The 25,458-nt window shown below is 48.6% G+C and overlaps 8 protein-coding genes across 8 annotated transcripts; 3 read left to right on the top strand and 5 right to left on the bottom strand.

Annotated features, from left to right (window-relative positions):
• Positions 1-8: 8 nt before the first annotated feature.
• EV420DRAFT_1485739 (Nuf2 family-domain-containing protein) lies at positions 9-3,426 on the bottom strand (the record flags this gene model as incomplete). Its single annotated transcript, XM_060470283.1, has 12 exons — positions 9-206; positions 262-274; positions 328-1,111; positions 1,448-1,526; positions 1,576-1,778; positions 1,842-1,962; positions 2,012-2,215; positions 2,268-2,424; positions 2,477-2,757; positions 2,919-2,930; positions 2,983-3,226; positions 3,353-3,426. The coding sequence occupies 12 exons, from the start codon at positions 3,424-3,426 to the stop codon at positions 9-11; spliced, it is 2,370 nt and encodes a 789-aa protein (XP_060323856.1).
• Positions 3,427-4,421: 995 nt separating this feature from the next.
• EV420DRAFT_1623058 (P-loop containing nucleoside triphosphate hydrolase protein) lies at positions 4,422-6,604 on the top strand (the record flags this gene model as incomplete). Its single annotated transcript, XM_060475894.1, has 7 exons — positions 4,422-4,883; positions 4,934-5,344; positions 5,398-5,431; positions 5,484-5,526; positions 5,576-5,634; positions 5,680-6,197; positions 6,251-6,604. 7 exons carry the CDS (start codon positions 4,422-4,424, stop codon positions 6,602-6,604), a joined length of 1,881 nt encoding a protein of 626 aa, XP_060323857.1.
• Positions 6,605-7,192: 588 nt separating this feature from the next.
• On the bottom strand, positions 7,193-8,635 carry EV420DRAFT_1278864 (uncharacterized protein; the record flags this gene model as incomplete). Its single annotated transcript, XM_060468109.1, has 6 exons — positions 7,193-7,297; positions 7,362-7,400; positions 7,453-7,821; positions 7,875-8,251; positions 8,300-8,371; positions 8,422-8,635. 6 exons carry the CDS (start codon positions 8,633-8,635, stop codon positions 7,193-7,195), a joined length of 1,176 nt encoding a protein of 391 aa, XP_060323858.1.
• Positions 8,636-11,083: 2,448 nt separating this feature from the next.
• Positions 11,084-12,198, top strand: EV420DRAFT_1485742 (uncharacterized protein; the record flags this gene model as incomplete). Its single annotated transcript, XM_060470284.1, has 4 exons — positions 11,084-11,159; positions 11,216-11,254; positions 11,311-11,444; positions 11,725-12,198. The coding sequence occupies 4 exons, from the start codon at positions 11,084-11,086 to the stop codon at positions 12,196-12,198; spliced, it is 723 nt and encodes a 240-aa protein (XP_060323859.1).
• A 1,002-nt stretch (positions 12,199-13,200) lies between these two features.
• Positions 13,201-13,965, bottom strand: EV420DRAFT_1485743 (uncharacterized protein; the record flags this gene model as incomplete). Its single annotated transcript, XM_060470285.1, has 2 exons — positions 13,201-13,655; positions 13,725-13,965. 2 exons carry the CDS (start codon positions 13,963-13,965, stop codon positions 13,201-13,203), a joined length of 696 nt encoding a protein of 231 aa, XP_060323860.1.
• A 1,043-nt stretch (positions 13,966-15,008) lies between these two features.
• Positions 15,009-20,821, top strand: EV420DRAFT_1623060 (uncharacterized protein; the record flags this gene model as incomplete). Its single annotated transcript, XM_060475895.1, has 12 exons — positions 15,009-15,413; positions 15,464-17,899; positions 17,955-18,453; positions 18,475-18,495; positions 18,526-18,597; positions 18,631-19,038; positions 19,095-19,456; positions 19,510-19,737; positions 19,792-19,870; positions 19,920-20,153; positions 20,211-20,686; positions 20,807-20,821. The coding sequence occupies 12 exons, from the start codon at positions 15,009-15,011 to the stop codon at positions 20,819-20,821; spliced, it is 5,235 nt and encodes a 1,744-aa protein (XP_060323861.1).
• Positions 20,713-23,868, bottom strand: EV420DRAFT_1730510 (uncharacterized protein). Its single transcript, XM_060479907.1, has 21 exons — positions 23,824-23,868; positions 23,696-23,773; positions 23,527-23,596; positions 23,445-23,470; positions 23,225-23,394; positions 23,117-23,169; positions 23,052-23,068; positions 22,978-22,995; positions 22,904-22,927; positions 22,693-22,856; positions 22,455-22,633; positions 22,401-22,408; positions 22,294-22,353; positions 22,207-22,238; positions 21,965-22,155; positions 21,700-21,910; positions 21,632-21,647; positions 21,506-21,580; positions 21,258-21,454; positions 21,186-21,207; positions 20,713-21,129 (listed from the first exon to the last, which is right to left on the bottom strand). Exons 1-21 carry the CDS (start codon positions 23,860-23,862, stop codon positions 21,004-21,006), a joined length of 1,776 nt encoding a protein of 591 aa, XP_060323862.1. The 5' UTR covers positions 23,863-23,868; the 3' UTR covers positions 20,713-21,003.
• EV420DRAFT_1730516 (uncharacterized protein) lies at positions 23,827-24,810 on the bottom strand (the record flags this gene model as incomplete). The annotated part of the gene is made up of 4 exons (XM_060479908.1): positions 23,827-24,222; positions 24,277-24,482; positions 24,536-24,592; positions 24,637-24,810. The coding sequence occupies 4 exons, from the start codon at positions 24,808-24,810 to the stop codon at positions 24,006-24,008; spliced, it is 654 nt and encodes a 217-aa protein (XP_060323863.1). The 3' UTR covers positions 23,827-24,005.
• Between the last annotated feature and the right edge of the window lie 648 nt (positions 24,811-25,458).

The following is a 25,458-nucleotide window of genomic DNA, read 5'->3' on the forward strand; positions in this document are numbered from 1 at the left end:
GCATCTATTTAGGCCTGACTATCTGTGTCTTTTTTCTTGCTCGACTCTTCCTTCGTCTTGCGCTTGGCTTCCCATTGCTCGCACGACAAAAAGGTATGGTCGACTGGCGGGGTGTTCAGTTCTTCATCCATCATCCTTTGGCCATCATCGCAGCGGGTATATCCGGCGGCTATCACTGCAGCGTCATAGCCCATACATTGAGGACACTGCAGACATAAGTAAGTCTGATATCAGTAACATCCCCAAGTAGCGCTTACTTACAGGTGTAGCAAACCTGTTCATTCATATTCGTCAATCTAGATGTCCAAGTACAGAGAAAAGACATACCCGCACGAAGCAAATGCATCAGGCCATCTCCGACTGACTCCTCCACATCCAGGACATATGGTTCGAAATCCACCACACTCGGCGCAGGCATCAAGAAAGAATTCGCGCATCATATTGTGGTCGACCCCTCCGAGCACAGCTCCTGTTTCAAGCATCTTGTTGTAGCTGTGTGGCCCACTGACGGTGAGTCGGTCCTCGTCCGGGATGCGCTCCTCCAATGTAGCGATATACTTGTCGAAATACTCGGGCCTCGGTTCAACACCGTCGGAGACAACGAGGATGTCATTGTTCTCGTAACCGCGCTGATTGTACTCTGGGAATGTCACGTATAGCAAAATATCATCCCGTGCCTCTGTGAACTTGACCGAACAAATGTAAAAAGGCTCGGTCAAAGCGTGCTCGAGGTCCGCAGGTTCAACCACCCAAGTCTTGCTCACGCGCTCCTTCATCGTCTTTGACCTCGGCGGGGCTATGACGCGATCGCTTTCGTCGTCATGGAAGTCGTCGCCCTCACCTTTACCAAGGTCGTCCGGAAAGACGGTATGCTTTATGTGCCTTTCAACAAGTGTACGGGAGGGTGCAAGACAGAGTAATTGAGGAAACGTGAATTCTTTGCTGTCCGGATACTCGCGACCTTTGGCCTCATTGAGAGCATGGTAAACGGCACTAAACCCGAAACTGTTCGATAACACTTTGCAGGCGTTTACGAAGCGCAGTCGTGACTTTGAAGGAAGCTTGGCAATGATACGTTGCTGAAGTTCGACGGGAAGTCGAAGAATTGGTGCTGTTGTTGGAATTTCCATGTTATTCGCCATCGTCGTTGAGGAACAAGAAGCAAATAGGAGGGCCGACGTTTTTCAATTTGGTACGGGACCGCGGTCACGTGGTGAAATTGACTAGACAAGTTTATCTCGTCTCGTGTTGCGCTGGTTACAATGTACATTATTAGATACATTTACGCAAAGTACACAAATTATGGGCTATATATCAAAGTGGAAAATGAAGTACAAGAGACAAAGCTAAGAACGAACCCCGATTATGTTGGCCAGTGTTTCTGTATAGACGTCTATTTGTTACAGAGGTCAGCCCTAGCTAACCGTTCGACAGAGATACTCCATACCTGTCTGATGTCTCAACTTCCAATACTCTCCTAGAAGCTCGTTTATCTCTAGTTCGCTGGCCCTTAGATGTTCGGCCATCTCAAGGTGAGGATCAGTAACGAGCCTTCCAAGATACTAGTTGGCTGACCTTTCTTTCCACCTCCTCAGCCTCCAACCGAAGCTGTTCCACCTGTTTATCGTTATCTCGGCGTTCGATAGCCATGTCATTGATTTCTTTTTGAAGACGGTCGATGGTTCGTTGGCTGGCAAGCTTCTTCTCTTCAGCATGTCGTTGGGCACGCTCGAGCTTTTCATGGGCATTGGAAAGCTGCTTCTCAACCCGCTGCATTCCTACGTCAGAGAATGTCCTGAACAGAGCAGACGATCAAACCTCTCGCTTCAGTCTGAGCTCACTTAGCTCGATCTTCTTGCCTTCAAGATCATCCTTGAGCCCACTAAGTTCTTTATGGGATTCTTGCAGAGAACGCTCTTCCTTCTCAACTGTTTGTAACTGTTCAATGCACCCTCGAACATCCTGTGATTTCAGTAAAGTATCGAAATATTGTATCCAGAGAATAACTTACCCTCTCGATATTATGCAAAGCATTAAACTTCGCCTGGAGTTCCTTTGCTTTATTCTCCTGTATGGCGACTATTTTCTTGTCCTCATTAGCACTTGTGCTCATAGTGCTGATTGTACGTTTGATACGTTCTGGGGATTGCACGACCCGTGACCGAGTGCGATTGATCGACTCCGCCACGCTCTCTAACTCGTCGTTGAGAGCTTCCTATGGGATAGTATTACGAAGGAAATCATTGGAAATGGAAGGGTGAACTTACCCTCCGCTTCAAAAGAGCTGATTTTTCAGCTTTTAATTTTTCGAGTTCTTGAAGACCGATAGTCTGGATTTCCTTTGATGCCCGTAAGCGTCCCTTCAGTTCAAAGTTTTCAATCCGCAGTTTCTCGCAGCGCGGCTCGTCCTCCGCCATCTTAGCCCTAGCAAATACAGGTTAGTGACATGAACAAGAGAGGATCCGGACAACCCTACCGTATGGTAGCCGTCTTTCGTCGCACGAGAGAAAGTTGTTCCGCAACTTGGTCTCTCTCGACAAGTAAACCATCAGAGCGTTCTCGAATTGCCTTCGCGAAGGGGTTGGAATCCTGTTCAGTGAACTTGACAAAGTTGATGAATGCTGAGAAAAGGCGAATAGTGCGCTCGCGCGTTGGCCTGTAGATATCAGACGACGTAAAGTCATCCAGTTTAGCTGCAGCAGCAAAACGAGCCCTAAATGTTTTCGATGGGTTTTCTTTCGTGATTGGTGATGGCACCTACATATGTGTTAGCAAAATATTATTCGTCAATGTTTCCGTATACAGGTCCTTTGATCTGATGTCAGTGTCGTTGGGGGAGCAGAGTAAATAGCAGTACCCTATCCTTATAGCAACGCAGCATGAATTTAACTAATATCTCTAATGAATGGAGAACACACCTTGTCTCTATCCTGGAGATAGCTCAGTGCTGTGTGTATTGGACTATCAAGAACATGGACACACCTTGTCCTCATGGGCTGCCATAGATTCTTGTGCCGCTTGTTGAATGGTTTCACGAGAAACGCCAGTCACTTCTGCAAGACATGCATAGGCAATGGTCTCGACCAGGTCCGCTGAAGGATGGTTGATTTGCTCTGGACTAATTGTGAAGCCCCATGCACTAAGAGACTCGATAATTTCGGCCACGTCCATCAGAGGAAATATTCCCTGGTTCTTTGTTCTTGGTGCCATACTGGCAGGAATGTAGCTGAGAGAGCAGGTCGTGGTCGTGGTTCAAGTACGCGGTGGCGTGATAGTCACATCACGAGGCAGTAACGGTCACAATGACATCACGCGAAAGCTGACCGCTCTGCGCTGGAAATTCAAGACGCACAATTCTTCGAGAATAGCAGTATAGCTTTCACAAAAGAAGCAAATCTCAAGGGACTCAATGTAAAGGAAATTCATGGTAAATTTCCAACATCAATGAGATTCTTTATTATTCGGAATCTCCCGGACCAAGGTCCGTGCATTTTTACTTTCCCATCACGTGAATCGCGTTCGGATGCGCGGCTGTGCTAATGAGTCACTCGATCTTTATTGCGACCGCGACCACGTCGCGTCGTATTTTTACCTCGTGATGCAGCGTAGTGTCGAGGCGCGTCGTAGGGCTCAGGTCCCAATAATTGGGGAATCTAGCTGCTCTGCACCCGTAAAAGTACGTTCTCTTTTATAAGGCAGTACCTTTCTTCTCACATTAGGGCAACAAGCAGAGCGGCACAAATTCCAGACCCATCAAATTTTACGTCGGAGCATCTGCATTGTCAACAAGTATCCAATTCTCTGTTGCCACCTATCCCGGATACTGACAATCCCCCAGATGTCGCCCCGTCGCCGCTGTTGTCAGCGGGCAGTGCCCCCGGAACGCGCGTGAGGAACACTGTGACCGTTTCACACGACACTGTTTCAAGAAATTTAAGACTCAACCATCCGAAGAGAACAAAAGCAAAAGTGTCTACAACTACCTTATCCCCCAAAATCGGCGAAAAATCCTCTGCTGTGATTGAATCATCAAGTGGTTCCCATGCTCAACTCCGCTCGGTACCCATTTCAGTTATATACACCGTTCTCGTCTTATATTCGTCTTACAGGTGCCACTCAAGACTCTTTCAGATCTCCTGGAATGCTGCATTGAATTAAAGCAAGAATACGACCGTAAGACGAATAAGGCTGGAGACATGTATATCATACATCAAATACGGTACGGGAGTTCGCATTATATGATAATCCGAGATTCAGTCTTGTTATATAGGCAAACATTAGAATGTCGAATAGATGCCATCAGAGATGAGATGCGTTCAAGGAAGGCGGCAGGTGAACCAGTTCACTCTTGATTTTTGTATGCTCTAACACTATTCTTCTCAACAGTCCCTTCTAGTCGTGATCCGCCGTGGATCCCCGAAATGAATGAGAAATTGCGCTCTATCTTCAAACTGAAAAGTTTTAGACCGGGTCAAGAGGAGATTATATCTGCAGCTTTAGACGGCCGTGACGTCTTGGCCCTTATGCCTACCGGTGGTGGCAAATCCCTCTGCTTTCAACTTCCTGCTGTATGTGTCAAAGGACGAACGAAGGGTGTTACTGTCGTAATTTCGCCTTTACGTGCATTAATGCACGACCAGATTGATGACCTCCATAAGAAAGGCATTGACGCAATCTTGACCGGCCCAGGATTCCCAGAATATCGAGCGCGTTTACAAGGCAGGAAATTGCCCTCACTGGTCTACGTGACTCCCGAAATGCTGGAGAGGAACGAGGAGCTTTTAGACATGCTTTCAAACTTGAATGACTCCCGGAGGCTTGCCCGATTGGTTATTGATGAAGCTCATTGCCTTCCGGGATGGGGAAAGGATTTCCGAAAAGATGTAAGCACCGCCTCCTTACCCCTCACGAAGTCCATCTCTGACAGAAATAGTACGATGCCTTGGGCAGCCTTAGGGAGAGATTCCCGGGAGTTCCGATCATGGCTCTTACCGCTTCAGCAACGCGGTCCGCAATACTCGATATCGTACAACGACTTCGTTTGTCCAACCCCTTTCAATACGAGCAGTCTTTCAACAGGCCAAATCTGACATACAGCGTCTTACCCAAACCGAAAGGACATAGGAAAGCCGTCGACAACATTGCATCATTTATATCTTCGTCACACGCAGATCACTCTGGCGTGATATATTGCTTGACGAGGAAGACTACCGAGAAAGTGGCTGCGTATCTCCGAGAATCCGGTATCAGGGCGAAACATTATCATGCCGAACTGACACCTGCGGAGAAAACAAAAGTGCAAAACGAATGGAAGGCGGGAGAATGCAAAGTCATCGTTTCTACCGTATGTTCTCTAGCTAACTCCCTTGCTCATGTTGTGTCATACCTTATCCCCAGACTGCTTTTGGTATGGGGATCGATAAAGCGGATGGTGAGTGAACAGTATATGGTGGAGTAACAAGGATTGAACTCTTTCCGTAAAGTTCGATATGTCATTCATTATGACATACCGCGGAACCTCGTAGGGTAAGGAACTTAGAAGTGCAGCGAATCCATTCTCATCTGTCTGTTTTAGCCTTTATCAGGAGACAGGACGAGCAGGCCGCGATGGTAATCCTGCAGATTGCGTATTATGTGAGCCATATACTAAAATCATATCCATCCTGACGGCCATCCCAGATTATCGTTACGGTGATTTTACTCGTCTCATCCACATGATACGAAATCCTACCGATCCAGAGTCTACCACAAAGGAAACCCGAGAAGAACAAGAACGCGAAGCCTACTTGGTCATGCAATATTGCGTCAACAACATCGACTGTCGGCGACAGCAAATCCTGTTCCATTTTGGGGAACATATTGAAACCTCGTCGTGTGATGCTCACTGTGACAGCTGTCTGAGCGACACTCTAGTGCTGGATCAAGATGTTACATTGGATGCCATCAACGTCGTCAAAGTCGTCGGGATGCTCGAAGAAGGGGATGTGACCATTGAATACTGTCGCGATGTTTTTAGAGGCAAGACCACTGCGACCGTTCGAGGACGTTTGCATCATATGAGCCGTCTGTTTGGAGTTGGCCGACACCTCCCGCAGACTCTGACAGAGCGCTTGTTTTCGACACTATTGTCTAAAGGTATCTTGGACCTCCATTTTAGTTGCGACAGTCCTGGACGGTGGCATACCACTTACGTTAAGGTGTGCAGTAGGATTTTATGAGGAGTGCCTCTGTTCTTACCGCATTTTTCTAGCTCGGTCCCGCCGCACATAGTTTCTTACTCGAAAGTGAAGACAAGCAGATGTTGTTCATGAAAGTCAGACAAGAGCAGAAGTCGCCTCAACTAAAAACAAGTAAACAGGCGGGTGCTAAACGTCCTAAACCGTTACGACAAAAGCACCAAGCCAACGACTCTGAATCTGAGGATGATCTCTACATCGATAATCCCCGAGACGAGGAAACCAGTCTCGTGGAGGACCCAACACCTGCTGAAATCGTAATAGAGCTCTCTGACTCAGAAAGTGAGAACGACACCCAAATGGGAGATACTCCGTTAGAATCATTGTATTCCAAACTCCGCACTGAACGTCGACGGGTGCGTGTTTAAATCTTGTTCTATCGCGCATCGTCTCATTTACTCTGATTGTATCATAGGCCATGCAGGACGCTGGTTTATGCAGTGAGAATGACGTCCTGAACGATGAAACTCTTCAGATGCTCAGCCTTGCTTGCCCTAGTGGTAAGTGGCACAGCGTCATCTGCGCCTGCCGGTATGTTGACTTTCTGTTAGATTATCAAGCCTTCCGGAAGGTGCTCGCAACGGTTTCCCCCACTCAGGACACTCAAGACCAATATTTATATGTAAGCACGAAATGGGAAACCTTTGGCAAACGATTTTTGAACGTGTGTATACGTTGGCGTCAATTTGTCTGAAAAGGCTTGAAAACACCTATGATTATCATCAGTTTATTTATTCATTTATTAGTTTTGCTCTTACAACGCCACAGCATTATCGTTATTTAGTATATTCCGTAGTCTGTGATTCAACTATCTTCCAACGTTGTAGCATATTCACTATCTCATCCTTTAAAATTTATGTGGTCTTATCTTGGGACGAAAGGCCTAAAGAAAGCTGAAGCGAAGAAGAGGAATAAAAAAAGAAAGGGAAAAACAAGTTAGAATCACGTTCAGGATTTCAACGTTTGCGCTTCCCGCTTTTCCTGCTAGCTTTGCAGTTATCGCAATACCATTTCTTTGACTGAGAGGGAACCTCCGTCAAACCGGTACAACTGAGGTGAAACTGGAAAAAAAATTAAACAAATTATCGTAGTACCTGACAGCATAGAATCTAGAAAGCAACGTACCCATTCGATTTTACAAGGTGGATTGTCGCATGCTATCATCTATGTTTGACCATGTCAGCAGAACCTTCCAATCAAAAGTGGCCAGGCGTACCTCTCCAAAGGAAATACGCTCGCAGTAACAATATTTAGGCTCGTCAGGATCTGTAGACTCTGGCGTGTACGTAATAGGAGCAGCAGGAAGAGTGATCTTCAGGCTGGTTGACTGCTCCTCAGCAGGTGCTGTGCTGTGTTTTCTCTTTCCACGTCGCGCAGTGGTGGGTTCCGGCGGGGCTATAATTTCAGGCTCGACACTCGGCGGAAGGGGGAGCTCATCTTCAGAATCATCACTCATAACATTCTGGGGTCGGCTGGACCATTTCTCAGGCATAGTCACTTTCTCCAGATAGGCTTGTGCTCCGTTCTGTATAGAGGCCCTTTGTTCGGCTATAGCATGATCAATGAGGCGAATATGCCGTTTGACCTGCACAGAAATTGATCAGCGGAAACCGTTAACGCGTGGGGAAAGTCACGCACAGCACTGTAGGTGGTCTCAGCGAGGTTAACTTTTTCTTCCCCAGCTTTAACCAGTTCCTCAATCAGCCACGCAATTTGGCCCAGCATCTCTCGAGAGTTTTTAGGCTCTTTGACGCATTCTTGTGGTAGAAACGGTGTAGCCGGAGTCTGAGGCGTACCAACGGCCAGTTGATTGCGCAGAGGCGTACCAGGTAAATGCGCGTCCGTAGCGGCATTTTGAGAAGCGGCATCCGAGGCAGGAACGGGGTCAGAAGAAAGATTCATGCTGAAGTCTGTGGCAGCATTGGGGGTTTCGATATTCTGAGATTGACTTGAGGCCACTGCACGGCGATGGGCGATATAAAGTCGGATTGTATCTTGGAGTTTCTTCTGATAGTCTAAAGCAATATTTTAACGCGTTCGTTGAAGAACATACAAGTACGAACCGTGAGACTGTTGGTCGAGCTCCTTAGTCAGGGATATTTGCCTCTGCGCCGTCAGCGCGAGCTGGTCAACGACTACGAGCGATTTTTAGCAAAACCCACAGAGAACGGTTCGCGGTGCGCACCTTCAAAATGCTCCTCTCTTACAGCCTTCCAAACTTCCTGCTCTTTCTCTAGGCGTATTTGTCGCGCCTCGTCAGTTTCGTCGTCCGGCACCTTTTCCTCGTCATCAGATTGGATTTCTGGGTCCTCCAGGTACTCAATTGGTGCCGTTTCGATAGTTACTGGGTCCGCGAAAGCCTCTGAGCGCCGCCGTTTTCGAGAACGAGCGCTAGACATGGTGGATTTGGAGATGGAAAGAATCCGAGCACGTGGCTATGATCTTACTGTTCGATCCGAGGGCAGTCCGATCCGATCAAACTGAACGTTGTCTAGTATGATTTTCTGTCGGTGAATCTGCTCATTGTCTTTGTAACCTCTGAATGAAATGGAAACGAGTTCTGCTAGCTCCGAGTGCTGAAGAAATCCGCATATTTACAATTTGCGGTGAACTGCTTTCTAAGTACAGTACGGTGCAATACACCACATTCCGACCTTGTATACGGCGAAAAATCTACGGGCCCACTTGTCGAATTCAAAGAGGAGGCCAAAGCGACATTTTTCGGCAAGGATTCCAAGCAAACACTTTTTCTGTACCCGATACGTGTTACATATGAAGATAATGTGATCTTTGGGCAATCACAATGAATTTCCTGATCATATTCACGTTCATGCGCAACTTCAGCCCTCAGGTCGTGAGTCTGCCGGTAGCCGTATAGTAAACAGAACATACTACACAGGAAAAGCTCGGAAATGAAGGACCAAGGATAGGTATATTATCATGAATTCTATTGGAATCTTAACAAAGCCGAGCCGCATTCTTGAATTGAAAACACGGTGCAAAGACGATCATTCAAGTGGTCCGTCATAAAGACCTACAGTGCGCATTATGAATGCACTAGGCATATTGCTGTTTACGGGAAAGTCCAACCGACAATTCGAAACTCCGATCATCATGCACGCCGCGGCCTCAGAGCCCACAGCAGAGCTACATCGAATGAATAGTATTCCAAGTGTGAAGGCTGGATAGTAGGTGACAGGATGCTTCTTGACGGGAGGTATAGCGATATTTGGCTAGTAAGATGACTTTATGAAGCAAAGGCGGGGATATGCGAATAGGGACGGATACGTGTAACTTGATAAATACGCTGGCAAGGATGTTTGGGTGGCGTTCTAGTGTTTTTTGAAATGTCTCTGAACTGGTAGGACTCAGATATTTTGGGACGGGGGTGACAGAGGCTCATTAATTTGTCTGCTAGAAATTTCAACAACACGATTTCGGTGTGAGACAACCTCCACGACGAACATGCCCTCGCCGTAACATGGTTTTACATCGGTCTTGAGCATGATTACCACATGCTCGTTCTGGTTCCCCGTCTAGTATTGATCTTTCCATTGACGACCGTTTCTGACCGCAGGTTCCTCGTTAGCAAGAGAACAGAGTACGATGTTGAATGTTGCCAGACGTGAAGCGGCTCCTGTCCGCCAACAAACGGCGTTCAAATAGTATCCAATCAAGAAAAATTGTACGCAGCTGGGCGGACAAAAGTATTGTATAACGACACAATATCATGGCACGATGCTGAGTTTTTCCAGAACTATTTTTAATTTTAGAGCCTAGTAAAATACGCAAGCCTTCGTTCTCGTGGGTTTTGAGTGTTGTATTTGTCATATAGAAAGACCAGCATACTAGTTAAGTCCGTGGGTGCATACCCTGAATACCCCTCTTTCTTTGTCCTGATTGGATCGCGGGGAGGAAGCATCACTATGCGACTTTGGGGTTTCGGAAGAGGTCGACGTCATTAATAAAGTCTCGACGTTCCAACGATATGGGGAAGTGCGCCGTGGCTCGCTCCCGAGTGTAGTGACGAGACGGTGTCTTCGTGAATCGAAGGTACAGATACGTACTCTTGCAATTGATTTTCGAGTTGGTGACGGAGGTGGCTTGAATAGAAAGTCCGAGGCTCGTTTCATAATGGATATCAGCGTCTTCAAGAAGATACCCGTGAGATTTGTGAATGAGGTAGTGAACTAGTGGCAGTCGAATGGCCCATGAACGGAGTGCTGGCGAGAGATGTATCACAGCGGCGAACTCGATAACCCCAGGATGAGGCGATAAGGTCAGCAGGCTTGTGGAGTGATCACCGTGATGACACGTCGGTTAAAGTTCAGGAGGCAAGACCATACGAACGACGTCGTTTCGTGCTCTACTGGGCAGCAGTAGCAGGCGGATTCGGCGTTTAGTTGGGACGATGAAGCTACAGCGGTGAGCAAGATCCGATTATTAGCCTGCCTTACCAGCCATTCGGATCCCAAGCTGGCAAAGAGCTTGTCTGTAAGCAGGCCTCGTAGCTGGCTGTTCCCGGACGGCATATGTTGGTCGCAAGTATTAAAGGAGGTCGGCTTCTGTGACAAACATGACTTTGTGGCGACATTGCCGCTCATTGTATGAAGAACAGCCTGTACCGACAGTCGAAGCCAATATGAAGGGTCACAATGCGCGGAAAGCTCTGCGCTAGCTGGACGCGGTCAACCGAGGGACGGTGGACCATGGGAGGCAAGTTGCGAGCCAGGAAATTGGCTGACCTGACCAGATAGGCACGAGGTTCAATTTGAAACCAGCTGGTTCAGTGGCTTCACCAAAACTTCCGCTGTGTTCCGGGCTTCCCTCTCCCCATCGTCTTCTTCATGACCTTCAGCGAATCACCAGTTGATCCATATTGCGGCCTTCGCTTTCGACGGACCAGCTGGACCGTAGCACCCAGTCAGCAAGGATAATGCCCTCTCCTATCGTTCCCCATCATTGCACACTGTACCCAGGACAGTCCGGTGTCAACCCGTCGACAGAAAACATGTCTGGTATGCTTCATTTGGCTCCATAAGAGATCAAAAATAACACCAATTTCCGTTGGCAGCCAGGACAACATGGGGGGCGGCTGCGACGGCCTCTCAGCAGCTATGTGGCAATAACAAGAAGCTTGGCACACCTGGAACAGTGACACTGGGGGCCATGGGCGGTCTTGACAGTCGAAATTGGCTGCTGCAATCTGTCAGTTTCACCCTCGATAGTGTCCTGTTCACTTCTAGAACTCTGCAGATGTTGCAGGACGTTCAACCTTCCGGTAGAACATGCGAAGACACCAGCTAAAGAGACCTCGAACATCTGCCTATGCAGACTGAAACCTAGTCTCTCAGGCCAGTCTTCCAAATCACTAGGAACAAGGCCATCAAGACAACCTGGCCTCCCTGCTCGACGGCCATTTCCAGAGTTCGCCGGCCGTCAGACATGATACCCGCAGCACGATAGCCTCCATCAGACGTCTACATAGCACCTTTTGGCGGTAGATCTGTTGGGGGGCGGGGGGCGAGCGACGTCCGTCCGGCACACATGTGCCATTTACCCTCCTGCTGTCTCGAATCGCATTGCAGTTCGAGCACAGCGTCAGAGAAGCCAGCAAGGATGCGAAATGGACGTTAAGACTTCCACATCCTCCATCAGCACTACTTTCATCCCGACCGTCTGGGTGACATGTCGATGGGCAGATCCCCTTCACCTTCACAGAGCATGCAGATCGCCAGGTCCCGACCAGCCTGAGGAGGTCATTTCGCAACTATACTCCTTCTCTTCGCCTCCTCCTTTTCGCCACCCCATCTCGCAGCGGGCCCGTGCTAATAGTGATCCCGCTGTGCCCGCTGTTCGATATAGCATCCAATTCATAACCGATAGCATCTCTAGAAGCCTCAGACTGCAGGAAAGAGCTGATAGGGCGAAGCAGAACCTGTTGAACTCCTGGAATAGGTGAATCTAGTTTCAATACCTTCGAAGCGTGGCCATTAGAGGATTTATGATGTTATCGCAGAGCATCTGTCTCTCAGGCTCCCCAGAAAACACCGTTACGCTCAAGATGACGTGTAAATGGGGGATTATGTCCCTCGTTGTGAGGGTTTCCCTGCACCTTCTTGCGGGATTCCTGAATTCCAACATTTCACGCTGTCAGCTAGAAATTCTTCATGAATCAACACGTACAATTGTTCCCGACATTCTATCGAGCTCCCTGGACCAGCTGACGCTGCGCAACCCTCCAAACACCGAACACGAGTGGGTTCCTCCCTTGTTGTCCGCCCCCATGCAAGAATAGTGCATTGTTCGTACATTTGAGCTGGGGTTTACCAATCTGTTCGGTGGAGGTTCCGACCCAGGCTGACGATGACAGGCAAACGTACGTGACACCGGTCCGCTCCGTTTATACCCCCATTCCAGCGCATGCTGAATGAAAACCGCACAAACCCTTGAATAATCCTGACATATTGGCGACCGTGGCCCGCCGTGCTGCACTGGACCCCTCCCCAGTTTGGCAATGAGTTGTGGACATTGAAATCGGAGCTCCATTGTCTTCTTTCCCGATTTCCCAGTCTCTTTCGACTTTTTCCATACCTAGCGTGTACAGGGTGGCGGTTCTTTTTCTGCGCGACGCGATCGTCACGATCGAATTTTTTTCGCGATCAAACAAAAAAACACGTCGAATGAGGTGTACGTGTGAACGGCTTTCTCGTGAAGAGTACGTGACCGACACGGAAATCTACACGCTCCATGGAGCATATCAACATCACGATGGTGCCATTCAATGAATGAAAGAACACGGCTACTAATTATTGACTCTGGAAGCATGTATACACGGTGTAGCTAGAATGTACAAGCAAGGGAAGCATCAATAATTAAGCAAAAGATAGCGAGCAAGGAGTGTACGTAGAGATAGATACAAAACACGTTCAAGAAAAGCAAGAAAAGAATCACGTCCCCAGAATTACTTGTCGACTTCATTGTGATCACCGGTGATACCCATTTCGACCGGCTGCTTCCCATACACAGGCGACGGATATGTATAAGGCGCCGTGGGCATCTGAACCTGAGTATCCGGCCTAGCTACGACATATGGTGGATATGGCTGAGCATACGGAGCAAGGAAGGTGGTCGAATAGAACTGGGGGGGAGATTGAGGGGGATAAGACTGGGTATCGCCCTCCTGGTTGTGCTGCAAAGGAGGAGGCGGTGGTGGAACAGAGGTAATGAAAAACTGTGGGTAGAAAGAGGGCGCCTCGCCCGGTTTCCCGAGAGGTGGCGGCTGGTATTGGCCATAGTAACCCGGAGGATAACCTACTGGACCCATGTAGGGAGCAGTAGGGGGAGGACCGGAGGGTTGGACCGGAACTCCATTGATAGGCAAGCCTTGAGGGTCGTCGACCTGGTCAGAGGCATTGCCTGCGCGATCTCCAGGTCAATTGTCATCACTTGCGACGGAGAGAGCGGCTGCAAGAGAGCTGTACACACCTTTTCCATCGCGCTTCTTGTAGGGACCTCGCTTAATCCCTTTCCTTCGCTCCTTGCGTTGGGAATCAACACACTCCTCGGAGACGCCGTACTTAACACAGCGAAGGCAGGGCCTGGCGTCGTCGCACTTTTTGCATGCTTTCTGGCAATTAGTGCAGGCGTTCTTGACTTGACGACGCTTCAAGCGGAGAGGCTGAGTAGGAACAAGGCCCTGGGGATAGGGATACATGTGGAGAGACATGGGCGGGTAAGCCAGAGGATGTATCGCTATATGGTTAGACAGAGAATCTGTTGTAGAGGGAGAATCGAGGAGATCGTCCGGGTCGGGGTCATTTGAGGACATTGAAATGGCACCGACTGCGCCTTGACGCGCTGAAGGGAAGCAACGGCAAAGCAAGGCGATATAATGGAAGTAATGAGTAAAGCCTGGTAATGGTTGTTCGCCGGCCCAACTGTTGGGTAAGCCACATGACAGGGACGTACCTGCCTGACCATAACAAGCCAGTAAACCGAGAATCCCTTCGTGCTGCACGTCCCACAGTGAACGCCGGTGTATTGCCTCAATACTGATCCCAGCCTTGCCGTGGACCCTAATATCGTCAGTACACGAGGTCCAGCTCCCAATTATCACTTACAATTACCGCATACATCCAGCTCAAACTCACCCTGACGCCCTTACTGACGTGGCAGTTGTCTTCTTCGCTTCACACTAGAGTGCTCTCTTCAATATACAAAAAAATTCTACTAAAATGTTATAAAACGAATGAAATACATTCTGAAATCAATTATATTTTTACCCAACCGCCAGTCCTGATGCTATTGACAAGCAAGGACAAACCCAGGGCATGCGGTGAACGACGACGAGCGCACGGACTCTTAACAGCAACCTCCGCCCGTCACCGTCGTTCTCAGTGTCGAGCAGCTGGGGCTGCTCTCTCGTGCCTAGCGGTCAGCATTGCCTTTCCGTCCTTCCTTTTTCTTCTTATCTCTCTTTCGTTCTCTTTTGTCCCGCCTTCATGTCGACACCACCATCTCCGGTGGCCCCAAACGCCAGCTTCAGGAGAAGGGAGCGTCCTCCAACACTAGAGATACATACCGGTTCCAGTCCATTGACCGGTGAAGTTGCCAATCGCGATGAACGCGACGATAGGTTTCTTGCCGATTCTTCTCGCACGGTCCAGGTTCGTCTCTTTCTTTCTCTTTTTTCTCATCCTTCATTAGCTTCTACCCTGACGTCTATCATAGCCCAGCGTCCTTGTGTCCCCAGCCCAGGAGCTGCCACCGATGGATACAGATTACCCCGCGTCTCGTTCCACTTCCACAACTTCCTCTCTGGACCCTTACTATTTCGGTCTCCAATCGGGCTCTGAGTCACCTTATCCTCCTCCTTTGCCAACTGCGCCGTCTCTGAGGGCCACTCCAGAGAGCAGACCTATCCCAGAACCCGTCACTCCTGCAAGGGATCCCGCCAACATCGATAGGCGAGGCTTGGTCGGCGTAGGAGAACTCGCTACTCCTCGATGGACGCGCAGCAATAGTGACAGCGAGGAGAAGATTTCTATTCCCGAGGCTCTTTTGGAAAATGAACCCTACCAGGTCGTCGAGGCGGCGGATGCCACAGAAGATGATGTACCAGACAGCCCATGGACAATTGAGGCCGTAGATGGCGAGTCTTCCGAAAAAGAAGATGTGCGTTATCACTCTTTTCTCCTCCCCAATGTTTTCTGACATTCAATCAGGTCGTCAATACGGCGCCAATCTCTCGCCCTCTCCGGGCGCGACCCTCAATAACTGAGGAGAGCGGAGGCGAAGAAATCCTGTACCCTCGAAAAGTAACTGCACCAGCACCAAAGCTTCCAAAGCCGACGTTTGGCGCCAGCTTCGCTGACGAGCTCTCACCCCAAGTGCCTGAGTTGTCCCTTTCTGAGTCTAGTTCCCCTCCTAGCGCCTTTTCACCTCCAATTCGTAGAGCGAAGAAGCGTAGTTCAGACGAGTTTGAGCTGGATCAGACAGGTTCTCTTGTGTCCAAGCATGTCGGCGCTTCGGGCTCGTCCAAGGCTAAGGAGGAGAAGCCGTCAACTCGTCGCCATCGTAGCCTCAATTCGGGGAACATTTCAACACGAGAATCAAAGACTAGAAAAAGAGAAAGCATCGGCCTTTCCACTGGTAGTAGCGTGAAGAGCACCCCTCCTGCGAAAGAGAAGCATACGCGACAAGCTTCCGCTAGTTCATCATCCTCGAGCCATACTGATGTACATCCGCGGCGTGTTCATACTACTGATTTCTCCCATCTTCCCCCATCGCCTTCCTCTTCGTCGATCCAGCTATTTCTTCGACAGGCGAGTAGCAATGGCCCGCATACGCCGCCTCTGGGTGCAACGCGAGAACCACATCTCTCACATAACTCTGCCAACGTTGCTCATTCGTTACTTCGAGGAACCCAGGAGGGTTGGTCGGGTATGGACGATGAGGCTACGGCTGAGGCATTACGCAAGCTGGATGGTTTGTCTGGGCGCAGTGCTCGGACAAGGGCAAGTGTCGGTAGCCTTGGTCGTCCTCTCAGTCTCAGTCGGCCTGGAAGCCGACCTGGGACTCCGGCCAAGACTGCCAACCAATGGGAAGGTGCTGGAGAGGGCAAACCTAACCGTACAGCAAGCACCGCGAAAGAAAGAGATCTAGCTCAACGTCAGCTTTTGGGCCTTGGCTTACATCCGCCAGAAGATTCCCTTCTTGATGTCGAACCCATTGGAAGTGCTATTAGCAGTGATGAGCAGCAACCTCCTTATCCCCACCTTGTGGAGAAGACGCCTAAAAAGAACGGTACTGGGAGTGCCCGATCCAGTTTCACACCCAAGCGTGGCTCTGCTTCGTCGACCACGTATGGGAGCACTCCGACAACCAGCTCACGGGATTCTGCACAGATGTCTGCGGCCACTAGTGCAACATCTGTTTCAGCCACTTCTTTGCGCAAGGCGCGTAGAAACAGCGCAGGCAGTGATATTTCCAGCGTACATTCAAGTGACGCCACTTCGCTCAAGGATCGTGTAGCGTCACTGGCCGTAAATGGTGATACTCAAGATGATGCCGACGTTCCTCCGGTGCCACCTTTACCGAAAGATTTGTTGTCTACTTACAGGTCACCACCTTCAACAGCTGCCGGTGTGAACTTCCCGTCTCCAGCTATTCCGGAAGACAAAGACAAACGGATCAGCCATGAGCACGCTGGTAGTGATCGACTCGAGATACCTAACGTGAATCCTTCATTAGAAGCGTCCCCGGTCCGACGGCAGAGCCAGCACAATTCAACAGGATACACGAGTAGCGCCGTGAATTCGGCTCCTGAATCGACCCCCGTTGTTCACAAGACGCCATCCAAGAAATGGAGTTTCTCTAATGCACTGAATCTCATGTCGGGCTCGCCTTCCTCCTCTAGCCATAGATCTAGCGGCTTCCCGCTCAGTCCTCGAGCCGTCACCTTCGGTCAGCAGATACGCAGATCCACTTCTAAGGATCAGGCGTTATCGCAGTCTGTACCTCCCAGCGCCCCTTGGTCCCCTACGCAACCGGACGCGATGGCTTCGGCCTCATCCCTCGCCTCTTTGTCGTCCATAGGGTCTGTGCGTACACCAGCACCGGCACCCCCGTCCAAGACTCAGACTCCCGAACGGGGTGCTGTTCCAAGCCGATCAGGTACAGATTCAAGCGCAAGCACAAGCCATACGTTCGCATTGGCCGCACCACAAGCGCCATTAAGTCCTTCTTCGTCTGTTCGACGCGGTCAATCCAAGCGACTCACGCCTTCTTCTATCCCCTTCTTCCGTAGGTCATCATCTCAGTCAATGCAGTTGCCCCCGTCGAATATCGTGACGTCCTCGTCTCCAACGCTCCCAGGCAATTCCACTATAATGCCGACCCCCAAGCATAGTACTTCTCCGGGTTTAGACTACAACCCTCCGTCAACCTCTGCTCATAAGAAGTCATCCATGTTGAGTTTAGGTCTTCCTTCATTACTGAAAGGGTCAAGTTCAAGGAAGAGTCTCCACAGCGATTCGAGAGAGTCTGTGAAAGATTCGCCTCGGAAGGACTCGGAGAAGGCGCGGTTAGAAAAGAAGAAGGAAGACAAGGAGCGGAGTGAGAGTAGGATCTCGGTGCTCATGGGTAGGAAGCGGGGCAAGGTACGTGAAATTTTACAGTCATTTGATTCCGTGGTGACCTTATGGCTGCTACTAGACAGTTTCCTCTACGGATCCCCGGAAACCGAAGTCCCCCGTTAACTTGCCACCAATGCAAATGTCAGCGCTAGAACCAGCAACGGCCCAGCGCGTTGCACGACTGAAAGCCTCCAACTCATCTTCAATGTCGACCCCAGCTCGTGGAACCTCATCTCGAGTGACTGCTCAAACTGTGAGCTCTATGCAGAAACAGTCTGATGCGTCGCTTCGCAGCCGAAATCAGCTACCTACCATTGCAGGGTCGCCTTCCGTGGGGAATGTGTCGAAGGACTCGAAAGAGCCTATTTCATCTTCATTGACGAACTCAATATTGGGATATCCCAAGGAGACCCCGACGAAGATCCCTCGCATATCCAGCCGAACCTCGGCGGCTCCGTCGCCACCTTTGAAAGGTTCAGTAACGCTATCTAATCGACGGGCGAGTATGACGGTTAATGCGACCCCCACCTCTGCTAACCCCTCCCCAACGGAGCTGAACGAATTTGGTGTAATGGATAGTACGCCGGGAGCTAGGACAGTAACCGGTTCAACGACCAAAGGTATCAGATCGTCCCCTTCTACACTATCAGCATCTCGCATGCCTCGTCAAGTATCTGGAAATGCATCATCGACTTCTGGTATCCTCCCGCGCAAGAGTAATCGTGACTCGATATCATTTACTGGACTTCGGAAAGCGTCTACCTCATCTGTGGCATCTCTCTCAGCGTCTGCAGCTGCAACTGCAACAGATGCATCAGCGTCTCACCATCATCACCGGTTCTCTGCGCTCTCGCCCTCCAAAGGCCTCAAGCTTCTCAGTCCGAAGATCTCACTCCCCACTGCCCGATCCTCGAATAGCACAAGCACGCACAACATACATCAGGCTATAGCATCTGCGTCATCGAGTCGGCAGTCGCTATCCACACCCTCTCCGGCGCCTAGTTCTGTCGATGAGGAGGAGCTTCTTGGGGACGAGGAAATGATGCATTACATCAAGCGACAGCAAGCGAAGAAGATAGCTAATGGTGCGACGCAGGAAGAATTGGATGAACTGCTTCGCTTTCCAGAACCTTTACCTCCGGGAAAGCCTTCTTCCCCCTCATGTGTGTATCTTCGTGTGTTCAGTCTCGCGTTTTGTCTAACATTCTTTGACTTCTAGCCATTATTAAAGGGTCTCAAGGTCAATATCTCTCTGAGTATGAGCGCAAAGAGATCCTGGATTTCCCTTCGGTGTACTGTATCGGCGCACGAAGTAAAAAGAAAATGGCAACTCCGGACAACTCTTCTAACAATTACGGCTACGACGACGAGCGGGGCGACTACCAGGTCGTCAATCACGATCATTTGGCATACCGGTATGAAGTTATCGACACGTTAGGGAAAGGTTCATTTGGACAGGTGCTTCACTGCCGCGATCACTGTTCTGGCGAGTCGGTCGCGATCAAGATCATTCGGAACAAGAAACGGTTTCACCACCAGGCACTAGTTGAGATCAAGATCTTGGACAACCTTCGTAAATGGGTTTGTCTTCTTCGTGATCGTTCATGTCAGGAGAACTCATCCCTCTGCAACAGGATGAGGACGAGAAACATCATGTCATTAAAATGACTGAACACTTCTATTTCCGCAATCATTTGTGTATCGCGATGGAACTCTTGAGTATCAATCTTTACGAGCTGATCAAGGCAAATGGTTTCGTGGGCTTCACTACGGCATTGATTCGACGTTTTACAAGTCAAATGCTGATGTCTCTGTCACTCATGCGACATCATCGCATCGTCCATTGCGACTTGAAGCCCGAGGCGAGCGCCGTTTCCGTCCGCTTTATCAACTTTTGACTGATGTATAAATGTCAGAATGTCCTACTGCGCCATCCTGCCAAGAGTGGTATCAAAGTAATCGACTTTGGAAGCAGCTGTTTTGAAACCGAGAAAAGTAAGCATCCTTTCTGCACACGTAGCAAGTTACTCAATTCACTTCTCAGTCTATACGTATATTCAGAGCCGATTCTATCGGTCACCAGAAGTGATTCTTGGTATGAACTATCACATGGCTATCGATATGTGGAGTCTGGGGTGCATTCTCGCCGAACTGTATACCGGGTTCCCTATTTTCCCAGGCGAGAATGAACAAGAGCAACTATTGTGTATCATGGAAGTGCTTGGCGTTCCGGATAAAGATTTTGTCAACAAGAGCTCTCGTAAAAAGCTTTTCTTTGGTCAGTTGATCGGTCTTTCGATGTCCGTGCTTGCTTGTTAACCCGATGAACCAATAGATCCGAGTGGTGCACCTCGCCTGGTCGTTAATTCCAAGGGACGCCGTCGTAGACCGGGATCAAAAACTCTGGCTCAAGTGCTACGGTGCAATGATGACGATTTCGTCGACTTCATCTCCAAATGTCTTGTTTGGGACCCCGAGCGGCGTATCAAACCAGCTTCAGCTTTACGACATCCTTTCGTCACCGGAGGTCGACGGCCTAAAGTACTAACATCAACTTCAAAGAGTACACTGTCTACGCCAAGTCTTAGCGGCCGTAGGAAGGATACGACAGAAACTCCCAAGAAATCTCTTATTAGCGCTCCGACACCTCTCACTGCACGATCATCACGAACTACTGGCAGTAACGCCGCACCGCCTACCCCGAGTAGCTCCTCTCATGCCTCGACACTCGGTACTTCAAGATCGTATCGAGCTTCTCAACCTCAGAGCCTTTCATCTTATCATTCGAGTCGTACCCTCAATGGATATGCTGTAAGTCTCCCAAGTTACACTTTTTCGCTTGCTGACTCGTCATTCTAAGACCGCCACTGCCAAATAACTTCTTATATTCTTTCTGTTCATGATGTGGAGTTTATTACTACGCTTTCTTAGATAAAATCATACTAAACACTAAGCTGGCTTTCCTTCATACCCTTGTGTTGCCGTATTCTCATCTACTTCGTTTGTTATCATGTTCTGCATAATCGTCGCACTGTTCTTGCAATCTACAATCTGGGCATCATTTTCTTCATGACACTTTATTGTATGATTCACACATTAAGTGTGAGCAAAGGACTTGATCGAGACTTTCAAGGGCGACCTAGGTTGTGGCTTTTCGCTTTCAGCCACTTGTCGCCCAACTCGTCAACCACTTGTCTCAAGGTGGATACCACTATTTCACGATCGTACCCGTTTCCTTCCAAATAGTACTTGATCTGTTGGAATAAAGGGTGTCACCGTTAATAAGATATGCCATCTGAAGAAAGCAGACCTTGGGTTCGGTTCCGCTCGTTCTATGAGTATATTAGCACCTACGAATAGCCAAGAATATCGAAGAATATACCGAATGGTCAACGCGATCTTGACACCTTTTTCTGTGTCCTCTGCTCTGAACTGTACCATGTGTCCAGAAGAAATCGGAAGAGACGGTTTGAAGGTCGGAGGATTTGAGCTATCATACCCAGTTGTCAAATCTACAACCCTCGTTACAGACAAACCTGCTATTTCCGTGGGGTACTTGGATGGAACCGAAGAAGTTTCCTGTTCATGAGCATGCAACTAATCGGTAATCTAAAGAGTACCGGCGCTTACGTTGAAATTACGCAGGTGAGCAAATATGGTGTCGATTGTGGGACCGTCGCTGCATATAAAATAGCTATTACTGGTCTGGAAAGAATTTAGGTTTACCACGACTTTCAAGGCACATGCTATTCGTACCACAAAATGGCCGTATCTACAAAAGGTTAATATCAGAGAGACATATAAAGAGCAGGTAAAGACTTTACTTCTTGTACAGATCATTAAGATACTGGCTGACCGTCTTCCGGCGGGCGATGAGGGACTCTACCAATTGAGCAAACACTAGCGTTGCTGCAACCCCATCCTTGTCTCTAATGTCGGGGCCAAACATATATCCGATAGCTTCCTCGTAACCGAAAGGCACCTCATAGCCTTGTTGTACAAGGTCCAAAGCGACGTTGCCGATATATTTGAAACCTCAAATTTCGGTAAGAGTGAAATTATCGTACTCTGTCGGTGATCCTAACTCACCTGTGAGGCATTCCACAAATTTAAAACCTTCGGCATTGCCCATAGCTTCTACCATCTTAGAGCTCACGGTTGACGCGACCATCGCTAGCTTGTCAAGGGGTTTCCCGCTATCGCGGTACGTTTCTAGTATGCGAGAGGCGAAAAGTACTCCCAGTTGATCTCCCGTAAAAGCAATCCATTCTCCCGTTGGTCTGAATACCGGATGTAATTAGCATGCTATATGCATGTGCAAATGTCCTTACTGTCGCTCAGCTGCAGCAAAGCGATCGGAATCCTGGCGAATTCTCAGTGAACGTTTTCAATATCGGATATAACGACACTGAGCTTACGGGATCTTGAGCAAGAACATAATTGATATTATTCTTGTCAGCAGTTTTCATCGCCAGATCCTGAAAAGGATCGGAGACGAAGTCCGACAGACAGCAAGCTAACTCACCAATGCTCCTATACGAGCCATAAGCATTACTTCTAGACCGTATGAGATACTCACCTTTCTCTTCGGGATTCGGGAATGCCACAGTGGAAAAATCTGGGTCTGCCACTTGTTGCTCTGGTACGTGGGTTGGTGGAACAAGGCCAAACAGTTTGAACGCCCTCGACACAAATGGTTCACTGACCCCATGCATCGATGTGTTCACGAAACGCACGGAAAAAGCGGCCCCCCCAGAACTGAAAGTGAAGGTTTCTTGTGAACTACCTTGCGCTGTAAAGATACAGAAAATACTAACAGTGAGATTTTCTGAGGAGCTAGACTTTCAAAGTAAGCATCTTTCATCTCGGCCGTCTTGTCGAGGCAGAGCTCAGAAGAGGTGACGCTCGCGACATCCCATGTCTTGGGTTCGAGATTAGCCTTGATGGATTCGGATATCCCAACATCATGAGGTGCGATAATCTATCCTTTGTTTGAAAAATCGTAGGAAACGATGTGTCCGAACGAACCTGCACCGCATTCTCCCAGTACACCTGTAATGAGGATCAATAAAAATTGTTTCCATCAACGGCTAAGCAGAGACCTTGTATCCATTATCTTGCTGTTCAGTTCATATATTGAGCCATTCTTGAGGTAGATAGAAAGATGTCACGGAACCTTTGGATTATGGCTGGCTGGAAATTTTATAAGTCAAGGTACAAAATCAATGATAAAGTGCGTACCAGTGATCATGACACCACAAGCAGCGTTCAACTTTTTAACACTGAAGGGCACCCTGTAGCGGAATGGTTGAGAGCTCTCCTTATAGAATAGATGAGACCTGGCCTTACATCGGGGTGTGAACCAAGCCTCGGTGAAGGTAAACTTTAACGTTGCTGTTTAAGAAAACAGCTGCCGTCAACTGTGCCCAATGTTCTGAATTATGACGGTGGTCATGCCCTATGACAACACCCCGCGAAGCAGCATCCCTAACATGGGAGAGAACGTATTGACACAATCCCTTGGACAGACTGTTATGAGAAGCATGTATAGGTTATCGACGAAGAGTACCTGAGACGCTTGGATGATAATAAGGTCTAAAACATATCTCGAATTTGTGAATTGTAGGTCCATGTGGGAGGATCCATCTTACCATTCATCCGGGACCACCCCGCCTCCATTCTTCCTCGTAAGCCTTTGCAAAGGATCGTAAGCTTGGATGTCTATCGATTTTGACGATTAAATTCGTGCCTGCTGTTCCAAATTCTATTCGTTTCCTGGAACCGATGGTCAATTTGGATCCACGAATACGTGCGTATTACCAGCCTCATTCTTTTCTCCAATTCTGCTTCGTTGCCTGTATCCCATAGCTTCTGGATCTCGTTTCGGGTAGTTTCATTCTGGACATAAATTCAGAGGTGTATCTTCCATGCAGAAGTAAACAAGGTACCTTGTCCATCCGCAGCCATTCCTTAACAAGATGGTCCATTTCTGATATATTTCAAGATGTTGAGGTATATTTATGAAGGGTGATGTCGTGGTTACAGGTCAAGATGTGTTAACGTAAAGGTCTCGACGTAAACTGCACCCGCTCTCGATCATCAAGTCTCGATCAGCGATGCTAAAAGGACCCTACAAGATTATATTATTCGGAAAGTCCAAGTGCGCAAAATCTGACTGTAAGGTCTTCGTTATCGTATCACACATATCCTCCGGAACTCCTAGTGACAGTTCTATACCTGTTTCCTCAGTATTTGACTTGAACACCCTTAGATAAAACTTCGATATGCCAGTAGTATAAAATCTAGATCCTCCAGGATAACCAAAGTGAACAGCACGCCAATCGAACCTGGCAGAGGTCCTCACATCAACGTTTCATTTTGAATCAGAGGATATAACTTACGATAAATTAGAATTCACGGATAGTACATTCGAATCGGAACCAAAGAAGAACTTCTTGTCTTCGTTCGCAGCACGTAGCATATGAAACCCAGCAACGGACATATAGCTCTCGATAAAGCTAGGAGACCTGGCTTCGAGAAGGGATCGTCGCACTTTTTGCGCGATGGAAAGAAACCCATCCGTTGGCATTATAGGGCAGGTAGGAATCTATATTACGGTTGAAAGCAATGACTGTATTGAGGTATGGAGGCACATACCACGTATATACAGTTTCCAGCAACATTTGCGTCAATAAATGGAGTCGCAACATTTCGATACTAGTTGAAATCAATGCAAAGTTACACAACGTCCATGAACATACACTAGCAGCATTGGTCACAGTCGATAGTTTGTGATGGCTGTAGCGACTAAGAATAGACACGATGTAGGACGTGAGGCAATCCTGCACAGATAAAGGGACAGAAGAGAGGCCGTTGGCGTGGTCGCGAATTAAAGATGCTTGCTCTTGGGTGACGTGCCAATCAACTCTTCTCATCGATTGATTCCGTTCAGCATATTTGTGGTATATTTCTGGAACAGGAAATATTCCAGTCAGATGCGGCATCATGGGCCCAAACCTCTGTAGGATATCTGTGTCTGGAGATGCAAATACATGTTTTCGGAATGATGGGGCGCGATACAACGGTTGCAATCCTTGATAGAGCTGGGACAATGTATGCATAAATCTCAAAAGACTTGTTGCATCCCCTAGAAGGAAATTCAGTTGCAGGTTGCTTGATGAGGGCGACATGACATATACCCAGTGCATGATGCCAACTTACGCCTATCGCGGTGTAAGTTTCGCAAACTGTGAGTTTCACCTGAAGCAGGAGAGTATGCGAGGACGCAGTAGCTTTGAAAAAGAAGCGGTCGAGGTCGTCCTGAATAACCCGCTTCGAGAGACCGAGCGGCCTATCGTCGTGTACGACTTCAACTGGTAACGGTCGGTTCACTAAACGGATTCTGAAACTAGCATCATTTTGAGAAGGATGAACTTTTTCAATAGAGCCGCAGCAGACACGATAGATGCCAAGGATGCTAGACAGGCTTCTACAGAATTGCCCTTCGTTGAGTTTTGCGCCGACTACATGTACGTTCTTGATCTTCAGGGAAAGGTCAGCCAAAGGGTGCCATTTCAGTGCAC

Source organism: Desarmillaria tabescens (genome assembly GCF_030435595.1).
Source record: "Desarmillaria tabescens strain CCBAS 213 chromosome Unknown EV420scaffold_72, whole genome shotgun sequence".
NCBI lineage: Eukaryota > Fungi > Basidiomycota > Agaricomycetes > Agaricales > Physalacriaceae > Desarmillaria > Desarmillaria tabescens.